The sequence below is a fragment of the Calidris pugnax genome, unplaced genomic scaffold (genome assembly GCF_001431845.1).
Source record: "Calidris pugnax isolate Ruff unplaced genomic scaffold, ASM143184v1 scaffold27, whole genome shotgun sequence".
NCBI classification, from domain to species: domain Eukaryota; kingdom Metazoa; phylum Chordata; class Aves; order Charadriiformes; family Scolopacidae; genus Calidris; species Calidris pugnax.
In genome coordinates, this window is record NW_015090893.1 from 14,427,851 (window position 1) to 14,448,326 (window position 20,476).

General features: G+C 45.6%; 1 protein-coding gene and 1 long non-coding RNA gene across 2 annotated transcripts; both read right to left on the reverse strand.

Annotated features, from left to right (window-relative positions):
* Positions 1–3,670: 3,670 nt before the first annotated feature.
* LOC106891326 (palladin-like) lies at positions 3,671–6,086 on the reverse strand. The gene is made up of 4 exons (XM_014947776.1): positions 6,074–6,086; positions 5,285–5,308; positions 4,527–4,646; positions 3,671–3,921 (listed from the first exon to the last, which is right to left on the reverse strand). The coding sequence occupies exons 1-4, from the start codon at positions 6,084–6,086 to the stop codon at positions 3,671–3,673; spliced, it is 408 nt and encodes a 135-aa protein (XP_014803262.1).
* Positions 6,087–6,180: 94 nt separating this feature from the next.
* LOC106891396 lies at positions 6,181–20,191 on the reverse strand. The gene is made up of 4 exons (XR_001412681.1): positions 20,073–20,191; positions 7,948–8,021; positions 6,931–6,993; positions 6,181–6,311 (listed from the first exon to the last, which is right to left on the reverse strand). It is a non-coding gene; the product is annotated as an uncharacterized LOC106891396 (long non-coding RNA).
* Between the last annotated feature and the right edge of the window lie 285 nt (positions 20,192–20,476).

The following is a 20,476-nucleotide window of genomic DNA, read 5'->3' on the forward strand; positions in this document are numbered from 1 at the left end:
AAAAAAAAAAAAAAGAAGAGGTAACTGTAGGATGATGATTTGCCCTGTAGGAAGCTGTGAGCATGTTAAAGGTCAGGCTGTGCTCACACAGGCTCCCGGGGCTCCCATCGACTTCAATGAGGGTGCCCTGTGCTTGTTTCAGAACTGAAGCTGGCTGCAAGGCATCGATTTGAGGACAGCTTTATGGACCAAAAAGGCTGGACACAACTGGGACGACTTATGTGAAAGAGAAGGAACAGAAAAACGTGAGATGAAGAAGGTAGGAAAAACCCCTGAAAGAACTAGAAGCTGAACTGATAAAAGGGTTAGGAATAAATCTCATAGCTCTGCTGGGGTAATTTAATAGTACCCTGACCAGGGCTGCGAGGTGTTAGAAATCAACTCTTCTGTACTGCTGCAGTTTACTTTCTATGAATGGTGACACGTTGCATCCGATCAGGTTCTTCTAGTTACTTGAGTCATAGAGCAACAAATGTCTAGAAAAAAAAGCTGAGAATCATTTGCTTATATATTATTAAGGAATTCAAAAGCTACCTAAAAGACCTGGCAGTATACTTACTGCCTGAAGCCTCTTCTTTTGCTTGGATTAAGTTCCTTTAAGAAAGTTAATAATATCAGTATGGATTTTGTTCTGCTTCTTTAAGGCTGTTGAGAAGGAGACGCCGTAAGGAGTAGCTGGTAGTGGCAGTCTTCTAGAATTGCATTTTCTAGCTTTTGTTGAGTGGCCGTTGCTAAGCAATAACGTGCAGAAGTATGAGGACAAGGACTTCATTCATTTTTACAGTTCTTCCCAGTAATAGCTTTGTTCTGTCATCACTGTTTTTGTCGGTATTTCTTTTTGTCTCCATTAATACAGTTGCAACCACATACGCTACATGAGAGAGCTATATGACTAAATCTGTCTAACAAGACAGTTATTGTACAGCTCAGTCATTAGACATGATTGCTTAGTTTGAGGTAACGGCAAAATTTACCGTGTTGAGACCCATTCATAATGATTTTTCAAAGCACATGGCAATAAGACTGTGGGATTTAAAGATATTTAAATGCTCATAGATGGGTATATCTAGAAATTTTAATTGTTTTCTGTCTGTATCTTGAGATTGTTAAATGCCTTTCAAAATCCAGTTCAGCGTTCCTGTGAATTAAAAGCACTCTGCAGTTTCATACACTAGTTAATGTTTTAAATAACCCATTTTTTTAAAAGCTGTTGCCTAGCTGATTTTGGTGGAACATTATGTCTGTCTCGTCATGCAGGACGTTGGGTACTGCATTTCAAACTAACCAGAACTTCAAAAATAATGATGTAACCACAGCTCACTGGTACTGCTGCAAGCAGCAAACTTTACAAGCAGTCATTCTAAGCAGCAAGTATCATCTAAAAGAGCTTCCCCACAAGCTGCTTGTTAGAAATCCCAAAATACAGGCTTTGAGAAACCCAGAGAGGATGGAAAAACTAGTGTCGTTCTAAAAGGACAGCTAGCAAATGTTTCCTGCTCTCCCCTTTGCCTCCAAGAGGTAATTATGGCAGAGATTCTATGAAAAGTTTAAATTTTTGCTCAGCAGACAATTAACAGTCTGCTCTTGTTTAAAATGATCGTCAGGTGAAGGTTACAAGCAATGTGATTGTTGGTCCATGTTGGATACTCCCAAGCAAACAGCCTTATCTCTGAGGGGTAGTTGATGGTGAATTGAATACGGTGCTGCATTCACATGCTCAGCTTGGGGTGTCTGAAGGCACCAACAGCTGATGCACAGCTTCTTTTCAGGTTGAAGGAAGCCCTCCCCAGCTCTGCCGTGCTGAGGTCTCCTACAGTCTCTACCAGTCAGCTTCAGTCAGGGCTTTGACTCCAGTGGCTCTACACAGGGTCCTGTCTGATTTCTCTGGAGCAAGCCTGCATTTCATGTAAGGGCTTGAAGTTAAACTGAGAGCCTCCTCTTAGCAAACTGCAGGTTATGGAAGCAAACCCATTTTTACTCAGTGATGTAGCAAAAAAAACATACCCCGTGCACAGAGAAATCTATACTGAAACATGATCTCTCCTGTAGTGAATTTGGAGGAGGATGCTCAGAATTGTCCCTCCAAGAGGTACTTATGGTAGAGATTCTATGAAAAGTTTTAATTTTTGCTCAGTAGACAATTAACAGTCTGCTCTTGTTTAAAATGATCGTCAGGTGAAGGTTCCAAGCAATGTGATGTTGGTCCATGATACTCCCAAGCAAACAGCCTTATCTCTAAGGGGTAGTTGATGGTGAATTGGATACGGTGCTGCATTCACATGCTTGGCTTGGGGTGTCTGGAGGCACCAACAGCTGATGCACAGCTTCATTTCAGCTTGAAGATAGCCCTCCCCAGCTCTGCCGTGCTGAGGTCTCCTACAGTCTCTACCAGTCAGCTTCAGTCAGGGCTTTGACTCCAGTGGCTCTACACAGGGTCCTGTCTGATTTCTCTGGAGCAAGCCTGCATTTCATGTAAGGGCTTGAAGTTAAACTGAGAGCCTCCTCTTAGCAAACTGCAGGTTATGGAAGCAAACCCATTTTTACTCAGTGATGTAGCAAAAAAAACATACCCCGTGCACAGAGAAATCTATACTGAAACATGATCTCTCCTGTAGTGAATTTGGAGGAGGATGCTCAGAATTGTTAAAATAACCAGTTTAGTTAAAGCAGCTGAGTACATCCAAAAATACTCCATAACAGAGAGGATGTTTTCTGCCAGGGACAGCCATTGACACACCATGTAACAGGATCGCTGCAATGCCCCGCTGGCATTCGGCTGGGAGAGGAGGCACACGTCCACCTCCAGCTCTCCCCTTCACACTCTGGGGTGCTGGGCTTGGACCTTTTAACTGGTGCCTCTTGAAGCCTTGGTTATGCCAATAAACACCCGAGAAACACAGCAAAGATCTGAGATGGAATGGCTAAGATGTGCGTTCTAACTTGTTTTGTTTCTTTGAACAATTAAACAGAATAACTAATAATGCAATAAGTACAAAGTTACCTGAGAGCTGCATTTGGGGCGGAAATTGGATTGAGGCTTGTTTTAAGAGGGAACACTTTATTCTTGGGGGAAAATCTCCACCTCCTGGGAGAGGATTGTCCCTGCTATGGCATGGGACAGTTTTCATTCTATCCTGTGAGTTACAGGTTTAGTACTTTTCCTCCACAGAGTGCTTTGCAGGCACAATCTGCACCACACTTACAGGATCTTGAGATCTCGAGTTCTATTGCTGTCTTACAGAATGGGAAACAGAAACATGAGGTGATGCTACTTGGCCAAGGCTACAGAGGAAGGTGGTGGCAGCAGAATTGTACCTTGAAATTTCCCAGGTACAAGTTCTGCTGTGGAGCCAAGGGTCTTCTAGAGGCTAATTATTTGGGATGACACTTTTAAAGCTACTTACAGAGAGGTATTTCTGAAAATACCATTAGGCACCTACCAGAGCCTTTAGATAGCTCCATACTTTGCCAAATGGAGCCCGTGCTGTTCTGCTGAGCTGGTGTTACACGTTCCCATTGTTATGTAGGCAAACAGCTCAGGTTACTGCATGGGCACGTTTTCTCTGTTGGGGTTTGGGGCACGGGAGCTTGGCAGTTGTATTTTTTGTGGTCTCTAGAAAGTTCATCCCCTAAGTATTGTGTATAACTAACCCAGGGATGTGATTTTGTCCTACCTCAGAGGTGAAGCCTGAGGTGAATTCTCATAAGCTCCATGAAAATCTTCAGCTTCGCTCTTGGAGTTGATCTGGCCGAAGTTTGTAGCTTCTGCTCGTCTGCCCAGCCCTGGGGTCTCTGTGCTGTAGGACGTGTCACGGTCCTTGGCTCCCGTTTGGCTGTTCCTGGGGAAGGTGGATTTCTTCATGGTGACTTGCACAGCTGGCCTGTGGGCAGCACCCGCAAAGCTTTCCAGCTCTTTTGCTCCTGGAAGTAGAATTGTCCACAAGTCAGGTAGAAAGCAGTGGTGGTTCACCAGTACAGCAAGCTGAGTAACAGGAAGGGAAACTGGTGTGTCTGTGCAGGTGGATGAGAGTCCAACCTGCCTGGGGTCTGCATAGGCTGCATTGGCCAAATCTGACTTCTCACCAGGGCTGGTGAGCTTTGCTTTACACACAAGGTGCTGTTCTGTTTGGAGATGGTTTTCAGCACAACACAGACAAGTCATGGCTTAAAATAAACAAGGTGTAGATACAGCCAATGCATTTGACTAAGCTGGGGTTGCTGGAAGGATGAAGCTCAGGGCTGAGATTCCTCTGTGAGAGAGAGCAACATCTCCACCTTGTCGCTCTTGACCAAGGAGGAAGAGCATTTCTGCTTTTTTGGACCCAAAACCAGAAATGCAGAACAACTTGCATCCAGCTTTGAGAAGTACGCAAGCAGACTGCATTTTTGAGGCATTTTTCTCCTCTTTAGCCTGCAAAAATGTTAGGGTCTGGCTTCTGCTTGGCAAATATCTGACTCTGCCTGATGCTGGGCAGCAGCAGCTTCCCTCATGCTTAGTTGCTCGGCTCAGAGATCCATGTGTTTACCTGGGGAAACAGAGAGACGTGCACTGGATGCCACAGATCCAAATTCATTTTCAGCAACACATTTAAATATTCCAGAGTCTTCCGGAAAAGCTTCTGTAATAACCAGGGTGCAGACTTCCTCTGAAATGACAAATCCAGGCTGTTGTACCATAAAAGCCAAATGTGAACTTGTAGGAATTGGTCCTTGCAGAAGGAGTGCTACTTAGTGATGGGGCTTGGCAGCAAGAAAGTGCAAAAGAGTGATGTAAAGGGCATAGGAATCCAAGGGATTTAGCAGGAGCAAAGGTGGAGGAAGGATCTTTCTTCCTGTGACTTTTAAGAAACAAACCACAATTTTTTTTTTTGCTGAACTCTGTCTTCTCTTACACAAATTTAAACCCTAGAAATGATCACAGGTCAGAATAAAGAAACAAACCTCAATTTGTTTTTTGCTGAACTCTGTCTTCTCTTGCACAAACTTAAACCCTAGAAATGATCACAGGTCAGAATGGTTTTGTTTTCCCTTAACAGCTAGGGAACATGTTCCTTGACTGAATGTAAAAGGGATGATACCTTTTTCATTGTGCTGTGAAATAAATTAGGGCCTTTCAGGTGCTTGTGTCAAAACCAAGACCTTGGAAGCTCTCAGCCTGACACTGCGTGCTGAGTTCTGGCTCCCCTTTGAACATAATTGTTTTATCTTGGATGAGGTGGGAAAAACTACGCTTGGAGTAATTAACCAGTGAGGTGTCTAACAAAAAACCACACAGTGCACTTACCAGGAACAGCTGACGAACAAGCCTCTGCTCAAAATAAGAAAGAAAAAAATTAAATGGTTATAATGCCAGAATGGATGAAAGACTTTTAGCCCTCACCTCCTTTCCCCCCTCAGCTGTCACCCTGGTTACAAAAGAAAGGTTACCCCTTTCTGTCCATGAAGAGAAATGCCATCTAGAGGGGGGAAGCTCAGGTCTGGCTGGGGAACCCCATGGTACAAACACCTCTCCACTGGAGTGATACTGAGAGAGCTCCACTGGCTTTGGAGTTAGTTGCTGTGAATTTGCCACTGGAGCTATGACCTCGTGCCTGGGAGTATGATAAATGTTTAAAATATGCTTATAGTTTTTTTTTTTTTTCTCATCAGTAGTTATAACCTGTGGTGACAATGATGTTATGGCTCAGTTATGCTTTAAGCTATCAGCATGGTGATCTCCCTCCCTCGTGCCTGAGCTGCTCAGGAGTTGCCAGGGGAAGTGTGGTCTCTGCACAGCAGTCGATTGCTTCAGGTCACTTCATACTGGTAAACTTAACTCTGTGAACATGCTCTGCCTCTTAGTTTTTATTTTTATGGCAGTTCACAGAATCACAGAATCGTAGTGGTTGGAAGGGACCTCAGAGATCATCGAGTCCAACCACAAAAAAAAAACCAAACAAAAAAACACATCAAAAAAAAACCCCCAAAACCACCACCCACCACCTAAACACACAACAACAACAACCAACCAAAACCATCACCCACCCACACAACATCCCACCACAAACCAATAATCTTGGGCACTAGAGCATGCCCTGAAGAGCCATGTCTACACGTCACAGTTCGTGCTTCTGTCTTTTCACTGTCCCAATAAAATTACTGTACATCAGGCAGACCCAGTAATACCTACTTTTCCGTAGTATTCGGAAATCAGCAGAGTCGATTATTGGATCATATTCCCTGTACCAGTGAACCTGTAAGGTGGGTGTAGCGCGAATGCGACACTCAAATACCACTAATTGACCCCTTGTAGCTCTTATGTTTTGTAGACCCTGGAGGAGGAAAAATTGGTGTTAAAAGGCTGACATAATTATTTGCCCATTGAAGCAATTATTATGGGGTGATGCACCCTTTAGTGGAGAAGATGATCTCGTGCTCGTATTTTTATTTTGCTTACCCCATATTTTTATTTTATTTACAATAGCTGATTTAATTCTAAATGCATTTGTAGTGTAGTGGGTTGTGAGAAGAGTTTTTTCACCTGTATACCAGTGTTCATGGTTGTGAGCAGAGTTTTTTCACCTGTATACCAGTGTTCATTAAAAGGCTTAGCTTGCTTATGCATTTAAATAAAGATACAGGTGCAGGAAAACCATCTATTCCAGTGGATACAACATAATAAGGGAGGTTACTCTGAGAGGTTTCCTCTTCAGCCTCCTTTGTAGGAAATAAATGAGGTGAATTCACGTAAGTGGTTCTGTCTGCCTGGATTGTTTACCAATTAAGATGTTAGTTTGGTAGCATCACTGATGAACCATGCTGGCTTTTTTGAATTGTAAATGAACCAGTGTTCCAGCCTCGAATTACTGTCTGATGGAGCAAGAAAACTCTAAGTCTAACATTAGTAGTTGCAGAACAAGCGATGTCATTCAGACAACCTGTGCTCTTTACCTTTGTAAACACAGGTGTGCTTCCGTAGGCAGACCCAGTCAGGCTCGCCGAGGGACTCTGCATCTAAATACCAAAGAAAAATGATTTTTATAGCTTGAATTTCTCATATGCAGGAACCTGGCCGCGTTGCTGGCACTTTGGAACAGAAGAAGATGCCAGAACGTTTTATCTGCTGTTCATGTGCCAGCCTAATAAATACCCTGTGGAGAATCTCCATTCAGGTGCTCCAAGAGGAAATGCCTCCCTGGTCTGTGAACACCAAGTCAGTGGAAAGAGGAGCTGCTAACTGGTAAGTGTTGCTGGTTTTATAGCTGTAAGTCAATTTATTGCCCACATCTTGTAGTTTCTATGATCAGTGTTGCTTGCCAGTAGTTGTCCCCTTCTACAGAGGGAGACACCTGGTTTAGGTGATCCCAGGTCTAGCTCTTCTTGGCTTGTGTGGTGTATGTGGTGACTACAATGGGGCTGAAGGTGGAGAAACAAGAAGGAACTTTGGTACTCTTTCCTGACATCCTCTTCTAAAGCTCAGCTGATGCAGAGTTTACAATAAGCTCTCTGATTAAGCAAAAAAGGAAGCCCCTTGAGCATTTTCAGCCCTGTCCTCTGCTCTATCAATTCTCTTAGCAATTCTGGCTAGGAAATGTTCCAAACCAGAAAACCCTTTTCCAGATCTTAGGGTCTAGATCTTGATATTCACGATGACCTTTGTCTCTAAGTCACTTGCTGAAGATGGGCTTGACCTAATCCTTGCAAAACATTTCTAAAATACTGTAAGTAATAATTTAAGAAATGTGTAACCTACTCTTTGAGGGTCAATGGGTACTGACTGTATTAAAGTGGTGTAACTCTGGTGGACTAAATGGCTGCTAGAAACTTCATTGGCTGAGGAACCAATGGTCAGCAAAACACTGGTAGTTTTCCCCTTTTTCCTAGCACGGGAGAAAAATAAACAGGGCAGGATGGAGATGGAGACTTTGGGATGCTGACCATACTTGATCCAACAAGGTTTGCACTTACTGTGACATTCCTCTGGCCCTGCCGGGATGGTGAGACTTGCAAGGAGGCTTTGCCTTCAGATTTACTCTATGAACCTGGAGAGACAAACATAGATCAGTGTCTTTAGAGGTATGTCCTTTTCCTTACAACACAGTGGTGGCTGTGTTTTGTGAACTGAGCAAATGCTGTTTGGAGAGCAAGTGGTATGTGCCAGAGAAAATAGAAGCACCCTTAGTGTCTGAGAGTAGGCTCAGGTCACCTCAAGAGCATAGAGACATTTAACTGAGGTTATTGATATGGACCTCTGTAATAGACAGAAGTCACCTGTGAAAGCTGACTGCATGGTAGAGTTAGGGCTTGTCTGGATTTGGATAGAAGAGTCTAAAGAAAACCCTTGTTATTTTAACTGAAGTGAAGATGGTACCTCATAAACCAACTATCAGATCCTTCTCACATGAGGTCTGTAGCACAGTGGATTGACACAAAAAAACATAGTTACTGGTAGCTTAGTAGCTCACAATGGTAATAAAAGATTTATAGGTTTAATCTTTGTTTCCCTTTTACTCTGGCAAGAGGTTTTTCTTGGTGAAGTACTGCAGGCTAATGGTCCTGCTTCTCCTGGGCCCAGCTGCATCACTGAAAATGCTGGTCCTGATAAATAACTTGCATCATCAGCAGTGGTGTTTTCCTACGCTCTGCTTCTGGAGTGAACATGAAGAACGTGGACCAGATCCTTCTCACATGAGGACTGTAGCATAGTGGATTGACACAGAAAAACGTAGTTACTGGTAGCTTAATACCTCACAATGGTAATGAAAGATTTATCGGTTTAATCTTTGTTTCTCTTTTACTGTGGCAAGAGAGGTTTTTCTTGGTGGAGTACTGCAGGCTAATAGTCCTGCTTCTCCTGAGCTGCATTAGTGAAAATTCTGGTCCTGATAAATAACTTGCATCATCATCAGTGGTGTTGTCCTACACTCTGCTTCTGGAGTGAACATGAAGAACGTGGCTTTGGACTGAGAGAGCAGCATGTGTGAGACATGGAGCCAGTGCTCCTGTGTCTGTCTGCCTTGAGCTGCAGCTGCAGGGAAGGAGTTGAACCCAGTTTGTCAGCAAGGAGAAGGCATGGAAATAACCAAATAGACTTTCTGCTGGCTGTAGGAGCAATACATGTCCCCTGCTGATCTGTTTGGTGTGATGCAATGCTCCTGAGTTGCTGGCTTGCTAAAGGGTGCCCTGGGATTTGTGTTCCCATCCCTGAAGCCAGCCACTCACCCTCTCTCAGCACCCACGATGTCAAATTTGAAGCCTTATTCTCTGTTGGCTGGTAGCTGATGGTGTCACGTGCTGTCAAGTCCTATGTTTGTGCCTGCGCGTGTTTGTGGTCATGCAAACAGGACCTTAAGGTATTGGCAGATGGGTACAAAGCTGTTGTTTGTTGTTCAGTGACCAGTTGCTAAGGCCACTGTAACTGTCCCCTTGAGAGCTCCTTGCCTGTCAAACTACTGCCTTTGTGGCAGTTTTGCTTTGTGTTTGCAGCCTGCTGGGAACCAGATGGGACTAGTCATGGTGTGGCAGGTCAGAAGGCTCTCCTTAAGGTTACAGTTGTTTCCCACAGTGCTCTAGGTGAGACAAAAGTATGTATTTCTTCAGGGTCTGGATCCTATGCTTGATGCTCCTGGTTCTGTCTGGTATTGTTTGGTACTTACAGCATTTGTAACATGATAAGGTGGAGTGACTTCAAATCTGGGGGTCTTCTAGGTGACTCTCACTGTGTCTTGGAGTCACATTTGTAAAGATGCGGATAAGTGCATGGCGTAGAGATATGATGGCACCTCAACAGACTAGGATTTAGGTACCTTGAACAGGACAGCAGGCTGCAAAAGCCCCCATCTCATCCAATAAAGTCAGTATATGCATCTGAGTTCTTCAGAGGCTTTGCATAGCTGTTTGGTCTTAATAATTTATTTGAGACCTGTTCTTTCTCTGCTGCTTTCTGTCACTCTCCAAAACAGTCCTAACTGATCACAGTGGAGGATATTTTGCAGTCTGGTTGGATTTGACTGGTGTGGCCATGTAACAACTGCAGGTGGCCACGTAAGACAATGGGCTACTGTACGGCAGTGGGACATGTCTGATGAGAACGTGTCACTGTGTGTCTCATCTAAACCTGCAGTATGTTGCCCCTGGCCCTCATCCAGCAAAGAGCTTACACATGGACTCAGACCACCCACAGCCTTCATATTTCTCTCTATTGCTTTTGAGTTATAAGTATCCCTCAAGCAGCTCAAGGATGGCTCCTGGCCAAGGTTATGTCACGCGGCCATCGACAGGGCTGTGCCGTGATGCAAGGATTGCTGGATAATCCCGAGCCCTTGGATGTGGGAGGAGGGCCTGGGAAGCCAATGTTATTGAGTTGCCCTGGGTTCCTGCCGCAAACCAATCCTGGCTGTACTCCACCACAGATCCCTGCGATGCCGTTTGCATTGCCTCCTTGCAGTCTATCAAGTAACGGTCAGTATAGTCACTTTTCAGGACCTTTGAAATTGGCTGGTTTGTTTTTTCTCGTTTTTCTCTGAAGGGTGGTGAAAAACCAGACAGGTGCAGAACCAGGAAAGGAGTTCCTGGGTTGAAATATCTGCTTTAAAGATCACCTTATATGACTGAAACAGCATTAACAAAACTATATAGGACAATCTGTGCCCCTCTTTTCTTCTGTACAATAGAAGACTTAGTTCTCCCATAGAGATGCCATCATTCTTAGTTGTTCCACGCTATCTCCAAGTCCATGATCAGTCTGGAGTCGGCCAAGACATGCACAGAAACAGAAGGCACAGACATGTCCCTTACCAAGAGTAAGTGAAGTGGTCAGAGTTGTGGCAGGCTATGGTTTAAGATCAAAACACGGAGGAACTCCAGGACGTTTGCTCAGAAAGGTTGGACACACCTTATCTGGAGTGAGAAACAAGGTCTTAGAGAGAGGTTGGTCTACTGAACTGAATAAGAACAGCTTCTGACAGGTTTCCAGCCAAGATAAAACAGGCACTGAACATTAGCACTCAACAGGAATAGCACTAGCTTATGAATTTGTGCTCAAGACAGTTACTCAGTTGTGTGGCATTAGTTCCTCAATGTGATGATTACTGCTAAGAACTTCTGCCGTGGCAGAGACCATGGCCAAAGATGATGGCTGTCAAAGTTGCAAGTGAAACTGGACTGACGCCACGTAACACAACGGGCAGTTGGTGTTCACCCAGTAAGTACAGGAAGCTGTATATGGGATGCTGCAGCTGCCAGTGCTTGAGAGAGGCTCAGCTAATCTCTTGCCAGAGCAGATCTTACTAGTTCCATTGAGAAGAGACCCCATCATTGGGAAGTCTATTTGTGCTTGGCTGCTGTAGGTGTCTGATGTTTAAAGCAGAAGCCACCCTTGAAATCCATGTTTCTTGCAGCACCCTGGTTTGTAGACAAACTCACACTTCACGTGCATGGTTTATGGTAGATTCTCTGTCCTCATCTCATGTTCTGTGGTTCTTCCATTTCACAGTTTGCTTCTCGTGAGTGTGTTGGATGCTTCCACTGTTAATATTTGATTTGAATAAAGAAGAGTTCATGGGAATAAATAAAAGGTTTATAAGATTCATAATCAGAACAGTCGCTGTCTTAGTCTGAACTGCCTGGGTTTGATTGAGACATTGAGTAAACCAGGAGACCTTCAGGTGTGCTGAACATGGTGGCAGGTGCTGCTTTAAAGGGCAGAGTGAATTTGGGAGATGGTATTTCACCAGCCCTGCTACTACTAATCGGTTTCATGTGATTGAAACAGTGAGTTTCTGTAGGAGTGCGAAGCTGTCTTGTGTCTGAGGCTGTGTGTGTGGCCTGTCCAACGTAGTAGTAGACGTGAGAGGAGGTCATTCAGCTCCTGAGAAAACACTGGAAGGTCACTCTGAGAGAGCTGTTTTCTCTCTTACGTGACTGCTTTTCTTTAAGCTATGAGTGATTGCTCCAGGCTTCTTTAACTATCTGTTTTCAGATTCCTGAGGTCCTGTTCCTGAGTCCTGCCGAGCTCCATGCGTGACGTGCCCCTCTGGCCGTGTCTGCCTTGCTGAGCACAGAGGCTTCCTACGGCAGGGCGGCGGAAATGTCGGCACTGTACGGCTTACGCCCTTGAAAGAATATACAGCCAAGGTTTTACCTTGGTGAGTCATTCTAGCAGCCCTAGTGTCTCATGTAAATGTCAACCTTTACTTAGTGTAACTCTAGATCTTTGTGAAGAGGACAGAATTAGACTCAGCCAAATGAAGAGTCCAAGGACCTTTGCAACCCAACACCAGAATGATTACGAGGTACATGCAGATCATGCTGTTGACACAAACCATAATGACGACATTCTAGCATTACCTGAATAGTTGACATGGCTGCAGAATTATGCTATATGCAACACCAGGACAAATTTAACGCAGGGTTAGGAAAGTATTAAAGCTGCATGGAGCCCTTTTGCCAGGTGTTTAGATCATGGAAAACCCATTAAATCTGTTTTAGGAACAAAATGAGCATCTGCTGGATCTGAAATGCACTGCGTTGTAAAGAGTCTATGTAGGGGGGAGCAGAATATATTAAAATTTACACTTAGAAGTAAGGCAGACCTAGACTGCATCATCCTATTAATATACCAACATGTCTTTTATTTAGAAAACAGGCTCTAATAGATATACAGGATAACAACCTTCAGTCAATCGGAAAGCAATGCATTTTTCAAGCCATCTGCATGTACTTGATGGTGTTACTCATTTTCATAGAGGTCCTCAAGCTTTGGCAGTGTTTGGTAGACACTTGGATATCTTGTGGCACTACCCTATGTGGCTTAACAGTGATACGAACACAGGACTGCAGAGAATGAGGCTTTCCCCAAGGCAGTGGGACAGAGAAAGATCTGTCTGGAGCTGTGTTTCCTCTGTGCCGAGTGGCTAAATGGGGAAGTTGTCACCACTTGAGGTGTGAGCTTTCTAGTTGTGAGTTATTTGGTGATGTGAAGATATGATTTGAAAGAGACTTCGCTGTTGCTCCTGGGGTGTGAATAACAAATCTTCTGTAGGAAGTGAGGAAAAAAAAAAATAAATTTATTTGTTTCTCTTCCCACACACCAAAGATCCTGATATGACCAGTTAGATATTGCAGTGAAATTTGTGACAGTTTCAAATTGTGGAATGATTTCTTCAAATGACTGCTCTTGGGGCAGGGAGAAGGGCAGGTTTGCATTGGCTAAGATACTCTGCAAATAAGCAAAGAGCTGGAAGAATGTATTGTAGCCATTGATAAGGTATTTACAGAACCTGCAGAATCCTGATTGGATTTGAAGCTTGCTGAGAGCCTTCCTAAATTGTAGAAATTCAGCTGAACACTGAGTATTGTTCAAAGACCAATTTTTTGTAGCGTATTTTCAGAACGTGTGGCACCGAAGTGCTCTACTTCAAAGGTCCATTTTCTGTGCACTAGCTTTTTAATGCCTTCCATCAAGCAGGTAGGATACTAGATTTGCATCTCAAAAAGTGTGTATGGGACTCCTGTGGGCTTTTCCATACACGCTGTTGAGGAAGGGCAGAAAGGTGCTCTGGTTAGATTTGCTTCTCAAAGAGTGATGCAAATCTATGGGACTCCTGTGGACTTTTCCATACAGGCTGTTGAGGAAGGGCAGAAAGGTGCTCTGGCTCTCAGGGACAGGATCCCTCTGGGATTAGCAAAGACTTTCAAGCATGGAGCACAGCATGGCTCCTGACATAGGTGTGCTGGACTCCATGCTTGAAAAGTCTTTGCCAAAATGAGTTTGTCCACTGTACAGAGCAGACTGTTGCAAGGAAAAAGAACATCAGCCATCTGAATGTAATGGCGTTTGGGCAACAGTAGCCTTAATATAGGAAAAAGCACAGTAGAGAGCTTTAATTTTGGAATTAGTTAAGGCACGTCCCTGCTGGGATGGTGAGCATTTGCAAACACACCCTGTGTGTGGCTCACGTGGCCGTGAAGGCTGTGGGATGTTGGTGTCCTTGGGCAGCGTGCAGGGGTGCATGTACTCAGGGCATTGCTGGTACGCGTCCCACGCTGAGCGCAGCGTGAAGAGATGGGGCCTCAGTATCTCTTCTTTCAAATCACCTTTCCATTCCCTTGAAGGTCCCCCTGCTCCAGCCCTTGGAGGAGAGCAGAGGTCCCTCCTGGCGTGGCTCTGGGGCCGCCTAGTGGGGTGCCCTCCCTGCAGCCCCGTGGGACCCGCTGTCAGAGTCAGGCTGCTCACCCAGCGGCTGGGAACGGCTCGCAAGCTAGGGCTTGAAGGGAGTGAATTAATTTTATCCCTCCTCTTAACATGCTTCTTCTGAGCACAGCTGTTTCTCAGGGCTGGAAAATCCTGGCTTTCCCTCCCCTTATTTGGGTAACAGCTGAACTGCCGACAGATATTGGACACTTGAGTCAAACTGGAGTTCCTAGAACCAAGTGACTAAATCCCTTTTAAGTACCGACATTAGAAGATGCCTAGAGCTTATTTTAAGAGATGCTAAGCTTCCACTTGAAATCGTGAGGCTCCATACTTGTTAAAGTAAGTAGATTCGTGTCAAACAGAGATCCTGGTCATTTGCTTCCTTTCTTCCCTATAAAAAAACCCCAACCCTGCCCCGCTTCTTTGCATGTCAGAGCATTGCAGGAATGTGGAAGGATTTTGAGCCCGGGCTGCCTGACACATGAAGCGTGCCGTTAGGATGCTATAGAACAAAGGTAGGCCAAGTTATTTCCTCAAAGCTCTGGGGAAACACCCACAGGCTCGCTGTGTCACGGATTACTACTTCCTAAGAGCTCTGTGGATGGAGAGCTGATGCCCTGGGGCAGCACTGAGCTGCTCTGGTCTGGTACAAATCTGTGAACCTTCTGACTGATGGGTTCCCCTCCTTGTAGCCACACAGTGCCAGGAGCCAGCGGCTCCTCCTGCCTGCAAGAGCCTGGCTGTGTGTGAGGAGGGGATGAATCAAATTCCAGCCCTTCCTTTCACTGCTGCCTGCTGGAGATGCTTTTCCCGTTTCCCCGTGGATACCTGCAGTGAATAATGAAGCAGAGCCTCGGCCCTAATAGAGAAAATACCACTGTACGCTCTTCAGCCAGCGCGTAAATTAACCTCTCCACCCTAGAATACAATGATGACACTCCTGTGAGTCATAAGGAGGATTAAGTTAACGGGGCCAAAGAAGAGAGCACAGCCCAGCCAGCTCGGTGCTTTATGTGGGGCACACCTTCCAAGGATGTGGATATGTCATTTCAGCAGGCTTAGGAGAAGATCGGAATTGTGTGGTCAGTGCATGTAACTCTGGGTGACTCATGGCTTTGCAATCCCCTGCTCCGGCCATGACTTGCTGTTTCTGCTGCCCGGGGCTGTGCCGTTACGTTTGTGTTTTCTGCTGAACACAGCATGTTCTGATCTCTGTCCCCAGACCAGACCTGTTGAGTGTGTCCCTCCTCCTTCGGGAAGAAGGAATTTTTGTGAACAGCACCGTATGAATTGTGACTGCTACAGCATCCAGCGTAGCATGGGATGTCATTACTATACTACTAACTACCAAAATGGAAAAAGAGTCTTTTCCGTCCCAGAGCCTCTTGCTTTTTCTTAACTGATTTAAATTGTTTTGAAGAGGAATAAAGAGAAAGTATATCCTCAGGTGGTAACACACTGAAATGGGATGTCTATAGACTGACAGCAGTAGCTACATTGCTCTCAGAATCAAATAGGAACCTGTGGTAGCTTTTCCAGAGCCTGAATAATATTTTTCTCCAGTGCTACGCCAAGCAGTGTGCACCTGCTCTAGCTTCTGTCATCTCCTGTCACGCAAGTGTGCCCTGGGCTGTTATCCCACAGGTGGATATCCTGACTGCTGGTCTGATGCTTCTGCCACCTAGCCCTGATGTCATCAAAGCCGATGGATCTAGAGATGAACCAAAGCTCCTGAGCCCACCTGCCCTCTTGTCCCACTGCATGTGGAGCCCCTGAGGTGCCCGTGCTCTCCCTGTGCGATGGAGAAGGCTGCAGTGGACATGGAGGTGAGTGACTGAGTTTCATGCCCTGGCCCTGGTGCCTTCTCTGATCTCTAGTGCCACAAGAGCTGCTTCCAGCCTGTGCCCCAGGCAGGGGAGCCCATCCACAGGAATAGCAGCACATAATCCTCCGGGCTGCCCATCACTGCACTTCATCACCTCGTGTCTGCGCTCACAGTGAATTCTGGCCTAAAAAAATCTTGTCCTGGTTCAGCTCCACCAGCACACATTCATATGGAGCTGCTGCTGGGGGCTCTGCTGCTGCCCATTCTGCCCCCTCTCCAGCATGCTGAGCCCCCAACACTCGGGGTGGGCAGTGCCAGAGCTTCCATGAGCAGAGCAAAGTCAGTAGGAGAGATTTAAACTTGTACAATTGAACAAGAGACCCAGGATCCCCCTGGAGACTGTTTGCTGGAGGGGAGCGTTATTTAAAGCTCTCCCATCTCAGGTTTCACAGACATGCCAGGAGATGTTTTTAGCTCACTCACCCCCTGACAGAGGAGCGTCTGTCTGAGCCACTGGGGAGACAACCCCACGTCCTCACTTTGGTGGTGTGAGGACCTGACCAGAGGCACCTTCCCTGGGACAGCACGCTGGCACTGTGTGGCTCCCCCAGGAGCTGAGGGATTTATGGTGGGCACGTGAACTGCAGGGCCAGCTGCTGGTCACCAGAGATGGGTGAAAACATCTGCATCACTGCCTGCAATGCCATGCAATGGCCTGGGAGTTGGGAGGAGACCATCTGAAGGATGGGGGTCTTTGGCTGCCTCCTGCTAAGTCTGGGGCAGGGCCACCTCAGCCGCAGAGTTATCTCAGGTGAGGGGATTTTCAGTCATTATGGCCTTGCAGAGGCTGGAGGGCTACTGTGCAGTGGGGCAGAGCTGGGGTCTCTTAAATTCTTGCTCTCAGTCCTATGTCTAGGCCAGGGTCTATCCCTGATCTCTTCACCAGAGAAGCTGGGGCAGCTGCTGGCATCTAAGAGAGTCTGAGTCTATACCAACATCTCTGGTTCCACCAGTGGGGCTCAGGGTCATTATCCAAAACTGCTGGGACCCAGAGTGCAGCATATAACCAAGCCTGGAAGACCTGCAGTGGTCATCCCATGGCACATGCTGCAGGATCACCATGAAGCTCAAAACAGGGACCTACCTGTTGCACTGTAAAACATGGTAAAACACTATTCCAGCCTCAGAACTTTTACAGGGAGCATAAATCACGCGTGCAAAGTGAAAATAATCAGAATATTGTTAAACACTGTAGTTTAGAGACATGTTTGTAGAACTAAGGTGTAGACTATGAAGCAGTTAGAAGTGCCAATTCCCAAAACCATCATTATTCAAGTTCCCTAAATTAAGCCATCATTGAAAAGTTTAATAGGGAAATAATTTTACAAAATCTAAACCACTTCATAGAAAATTGAGCTGGCAAAAAGTGTTGCATAAAATTAAATAACTTGCACAGATGTTTCTTGAATGAAAAATAAATGTACACCTGGTCTAACAGTTATTTTTTTCCCTCTAGGAAGCAGCAAAACTGGACTGTTTAAGCTCTCACAAACACCTCTTGTGACAGTGACATGTGCCATTCCCTGTGTCCAAGGAGGAGAAAAGGTTAGTTTAAATGAACAGCCGTGGCATTTGGGCTTCCACAAAGTACCGTGTGCCTGGTTCATACCGAGCAGTGAACTCTTCATTGTTGGGGAGCCCACGTGCAGGCTGACAGTGGGCTGTACAGCCAAAACCCCTCCAGGAAACATGATCGCTCTAATTTTAACTCCATGGACAGCATTTGATATGGAAGCAGCTGGTGTCATACAAATCTGCAACCCGAGTGCATCGCTAAAGCAAATATGTTCATTTCCACCCAAAGGCAAGCTAGAAAGCCAGGCCTGGTTTTAGCTTGCACTTGACTCAATATAAATCAGAGCTGTAGCTTTGTAACCATAGATGTGCAGTGCCCAAACGTTTAGATTTCAACGCCATTTCATTAGAAAAGTGAAACATGACTTCTTTGTTTTTCTCACCCTGTATTGCATTTCATGCTAGTACATACCTGTTTCTCTTTACAAGTGGTGGAAAGGTTTTCTGGTCATGCTTGCTCTGTTCCCCTCTTGTGAAAAGGTTTTCTACAGTAAAATGTTTTTCTATTGAAAGCCAGCAGTGGTCTGAGTCTAAGCTACTGGTGGTCTCTGGGTCTACTAGATGTTATGCTAATTGCTCAAGAGTATATCAAGACACTGACCTCAGTGGGTGCTCAGATTGCCGTCTTTTTGGCAGCTGAGACACAAACTTCCTAGGTAGAAAAGCCCTAAAAATATAGCAGGGCTTGAGTTTTTTGTCTACTCGAGACTGACAGAGAGAGTGTGTCTGCTAAACTCCAGCTCAAGTGTCCCGTAGGCAAGCTGTAATGCTTAATTACTGGAAAGTGTCAGGAAAATGAAAATGCCTAATCTAGTTCCAGCTGCTCTGGATACCACCTACCAGTGTTTGGTGCTGAACGTGGTGGTGTCTGGATGGCTGTGAACTCCAGGAGCCTGCAGCAGCCCTGGCAGGCAGTGAGGGGCTGTCCCCTGACAGGCACAGCCTTTGGAAATTAGGAAATGATAATGCGAAGGCATGTGTGCAAGCACAGGAGAGCCAGGGCTTTGTCTCTCCTCACCCTGCTTGCCAAAAAAAATTTCACTTCTGTTTAGAGAGCTGGCCAGTAAATGTATTTAAAATGTTATAGGTTAAATAAGCAACAGAAGTAGAGGCAAGTTACAGCTCTTGTTAATCGTATTTGTGGTAAATGGACCAAGTTCCTCTCTCAGGCACTGAAGATGCATGATTGAATTTTCTTGCTCCCTTTTGCAACAACAGTTGAGAATTTTTCTAGGAGATAACACAGAGTTATGGATGAAGCTCTTGGATACCCAAAATGTACTAATTAATACAACTGAAAAGCAAAATATGAAAAGGAAGAGCTGATATCCAGGGAGCAGAGGGAATAAAGTTCCTTCCAAGAGGCAGGTCTTGCCCTCAGAGTTGCCTCGCTCCCTGGTCTGCCGAGAAAATCCTTGATCCTCAACTGTTTTATCATTTGGAGCTGGGATGCCCCAAACTCCCATCCACACCAGGCCCAGGTTTTCACTACCCTCTGGGTTTGGCCTAGAGATAAAGTGTTTATTGTGCCATAGGGCCAGGGCTGTGACTCCTGCACTGCTGGAGCAGGAGGCACAGACAGGGTGTCCTGCATCCTTGGCTGTTGCAGAGGAATGTTGAGGTAGCTTTGAGTTAGTTCACTGGACAGTGGACTTTTGTGGCTGCAAATGATGTGCTGTTAGAGGACCAGTGTGCTGCTGCTGCTGAAAGGTGGAGCAGGAGGGAGAAAGACTAAATCCAAATCCCATACCTGTGGTTCTGATGACTTCCAGTCCCAGTGCTATGAGAAGACTCTCACTGAGAAGATTCATTATATTTTCTGACCACTTTCTTCCCTGTAGCACCTCTATCCCTTCTCTTTTCTTTTTAACCTGCCTGTGAGCCATGTCTATGAGGAGGCTGTGGAGTCTGGTTGATGCTCTGCTACACAACTAAGCCCACACCCCAGCTGAGCATCTTGAGAGAAGGGGCAAACAGTCTTCAACCCAAGACACTAAATGATGTAGTGGTGCATTGACTCCTTGCAAAGTATCTCATCAATGAAGTGAGATGTTCAAGGGGGCAGAGCTCATCATGGCTTCACCCCTTGTATGTGTGCTATGGAGCCAGGATGCCTTCTGGTTGGCAGTGGAGTCCTCTCTTGCTTTGGAAACCACAGTCCTCCTGGGTTTCCTGGGTGCAAGGGACAGAGATGCTCATGCAGGCAGGAGGACTGAGCCAGGCATGCTGTGGGGCTGGAGCTCCTGGTTTGCCAGGATGCTCAAATGACCACCCTTGATGAGTGTAAAGGTAAGAGCAGAGCTCAGTGTGCCAGAAAAAGGAAGGCTGCTATCTGAAATCAAAAATCATATCCCTGCCTCTCCTCCTCGTTCTCTGAAAAGCTCTCATGTAATCTGAGAACATGATTAGTATGCTAGAAATTAAAGTGTTACTTACCTCTCTAAGCCATCAGTTTGATTTTGGGGCTCTTGCTGCCAGCAGCTTGAGTCAGCGCCGAGTCTTGAAGTGGAAAGTCTCCTCTCCTCCTCCCCTGCGAGGACTGAAGGCTGTCTGGGGTGGTGGGTTACATTTCTAATGTTCACATCCCCACTTGTGAGTGATGGCATGGCGGGAATGTCAGCTGGATGGGAATAAACTGCAACAATTTTATTCTCTCCAGCCTGTTTGAAAGTCAACAGAACGGCACTATTAGCTGGAACAAAACAGGTCCACTGTTGAGAGATACAATGGTGGCCTGATCCATAGTTGTTTATAATTTATCATGCTAGTAGTCCTGAGTGCTGGAAAGACGCCAGCTCAGGTCGATTGTGACTCTCTACATTGAAGAGGGCCAAGAAAGA

Coding starts and splice junctions, on each gene's coding strand:
- LOC106891326 (XM_014947776.1), bottom strand. Junction 4,647..5,284: donor TTGTTCGTCAGCTGTTCCTG/GTAAGTGCACTG, acceptor TTGTCATTTCAG/AGGAAGTCTGCACCCTGGTT. Junction 3,922..4,526: donor ACGTCTCTCTGTTTCCCCAG/GTAAACACATGG, acceptor TTCTACTTCCAG/GAGCAAAAGAGCTGGAAAGC.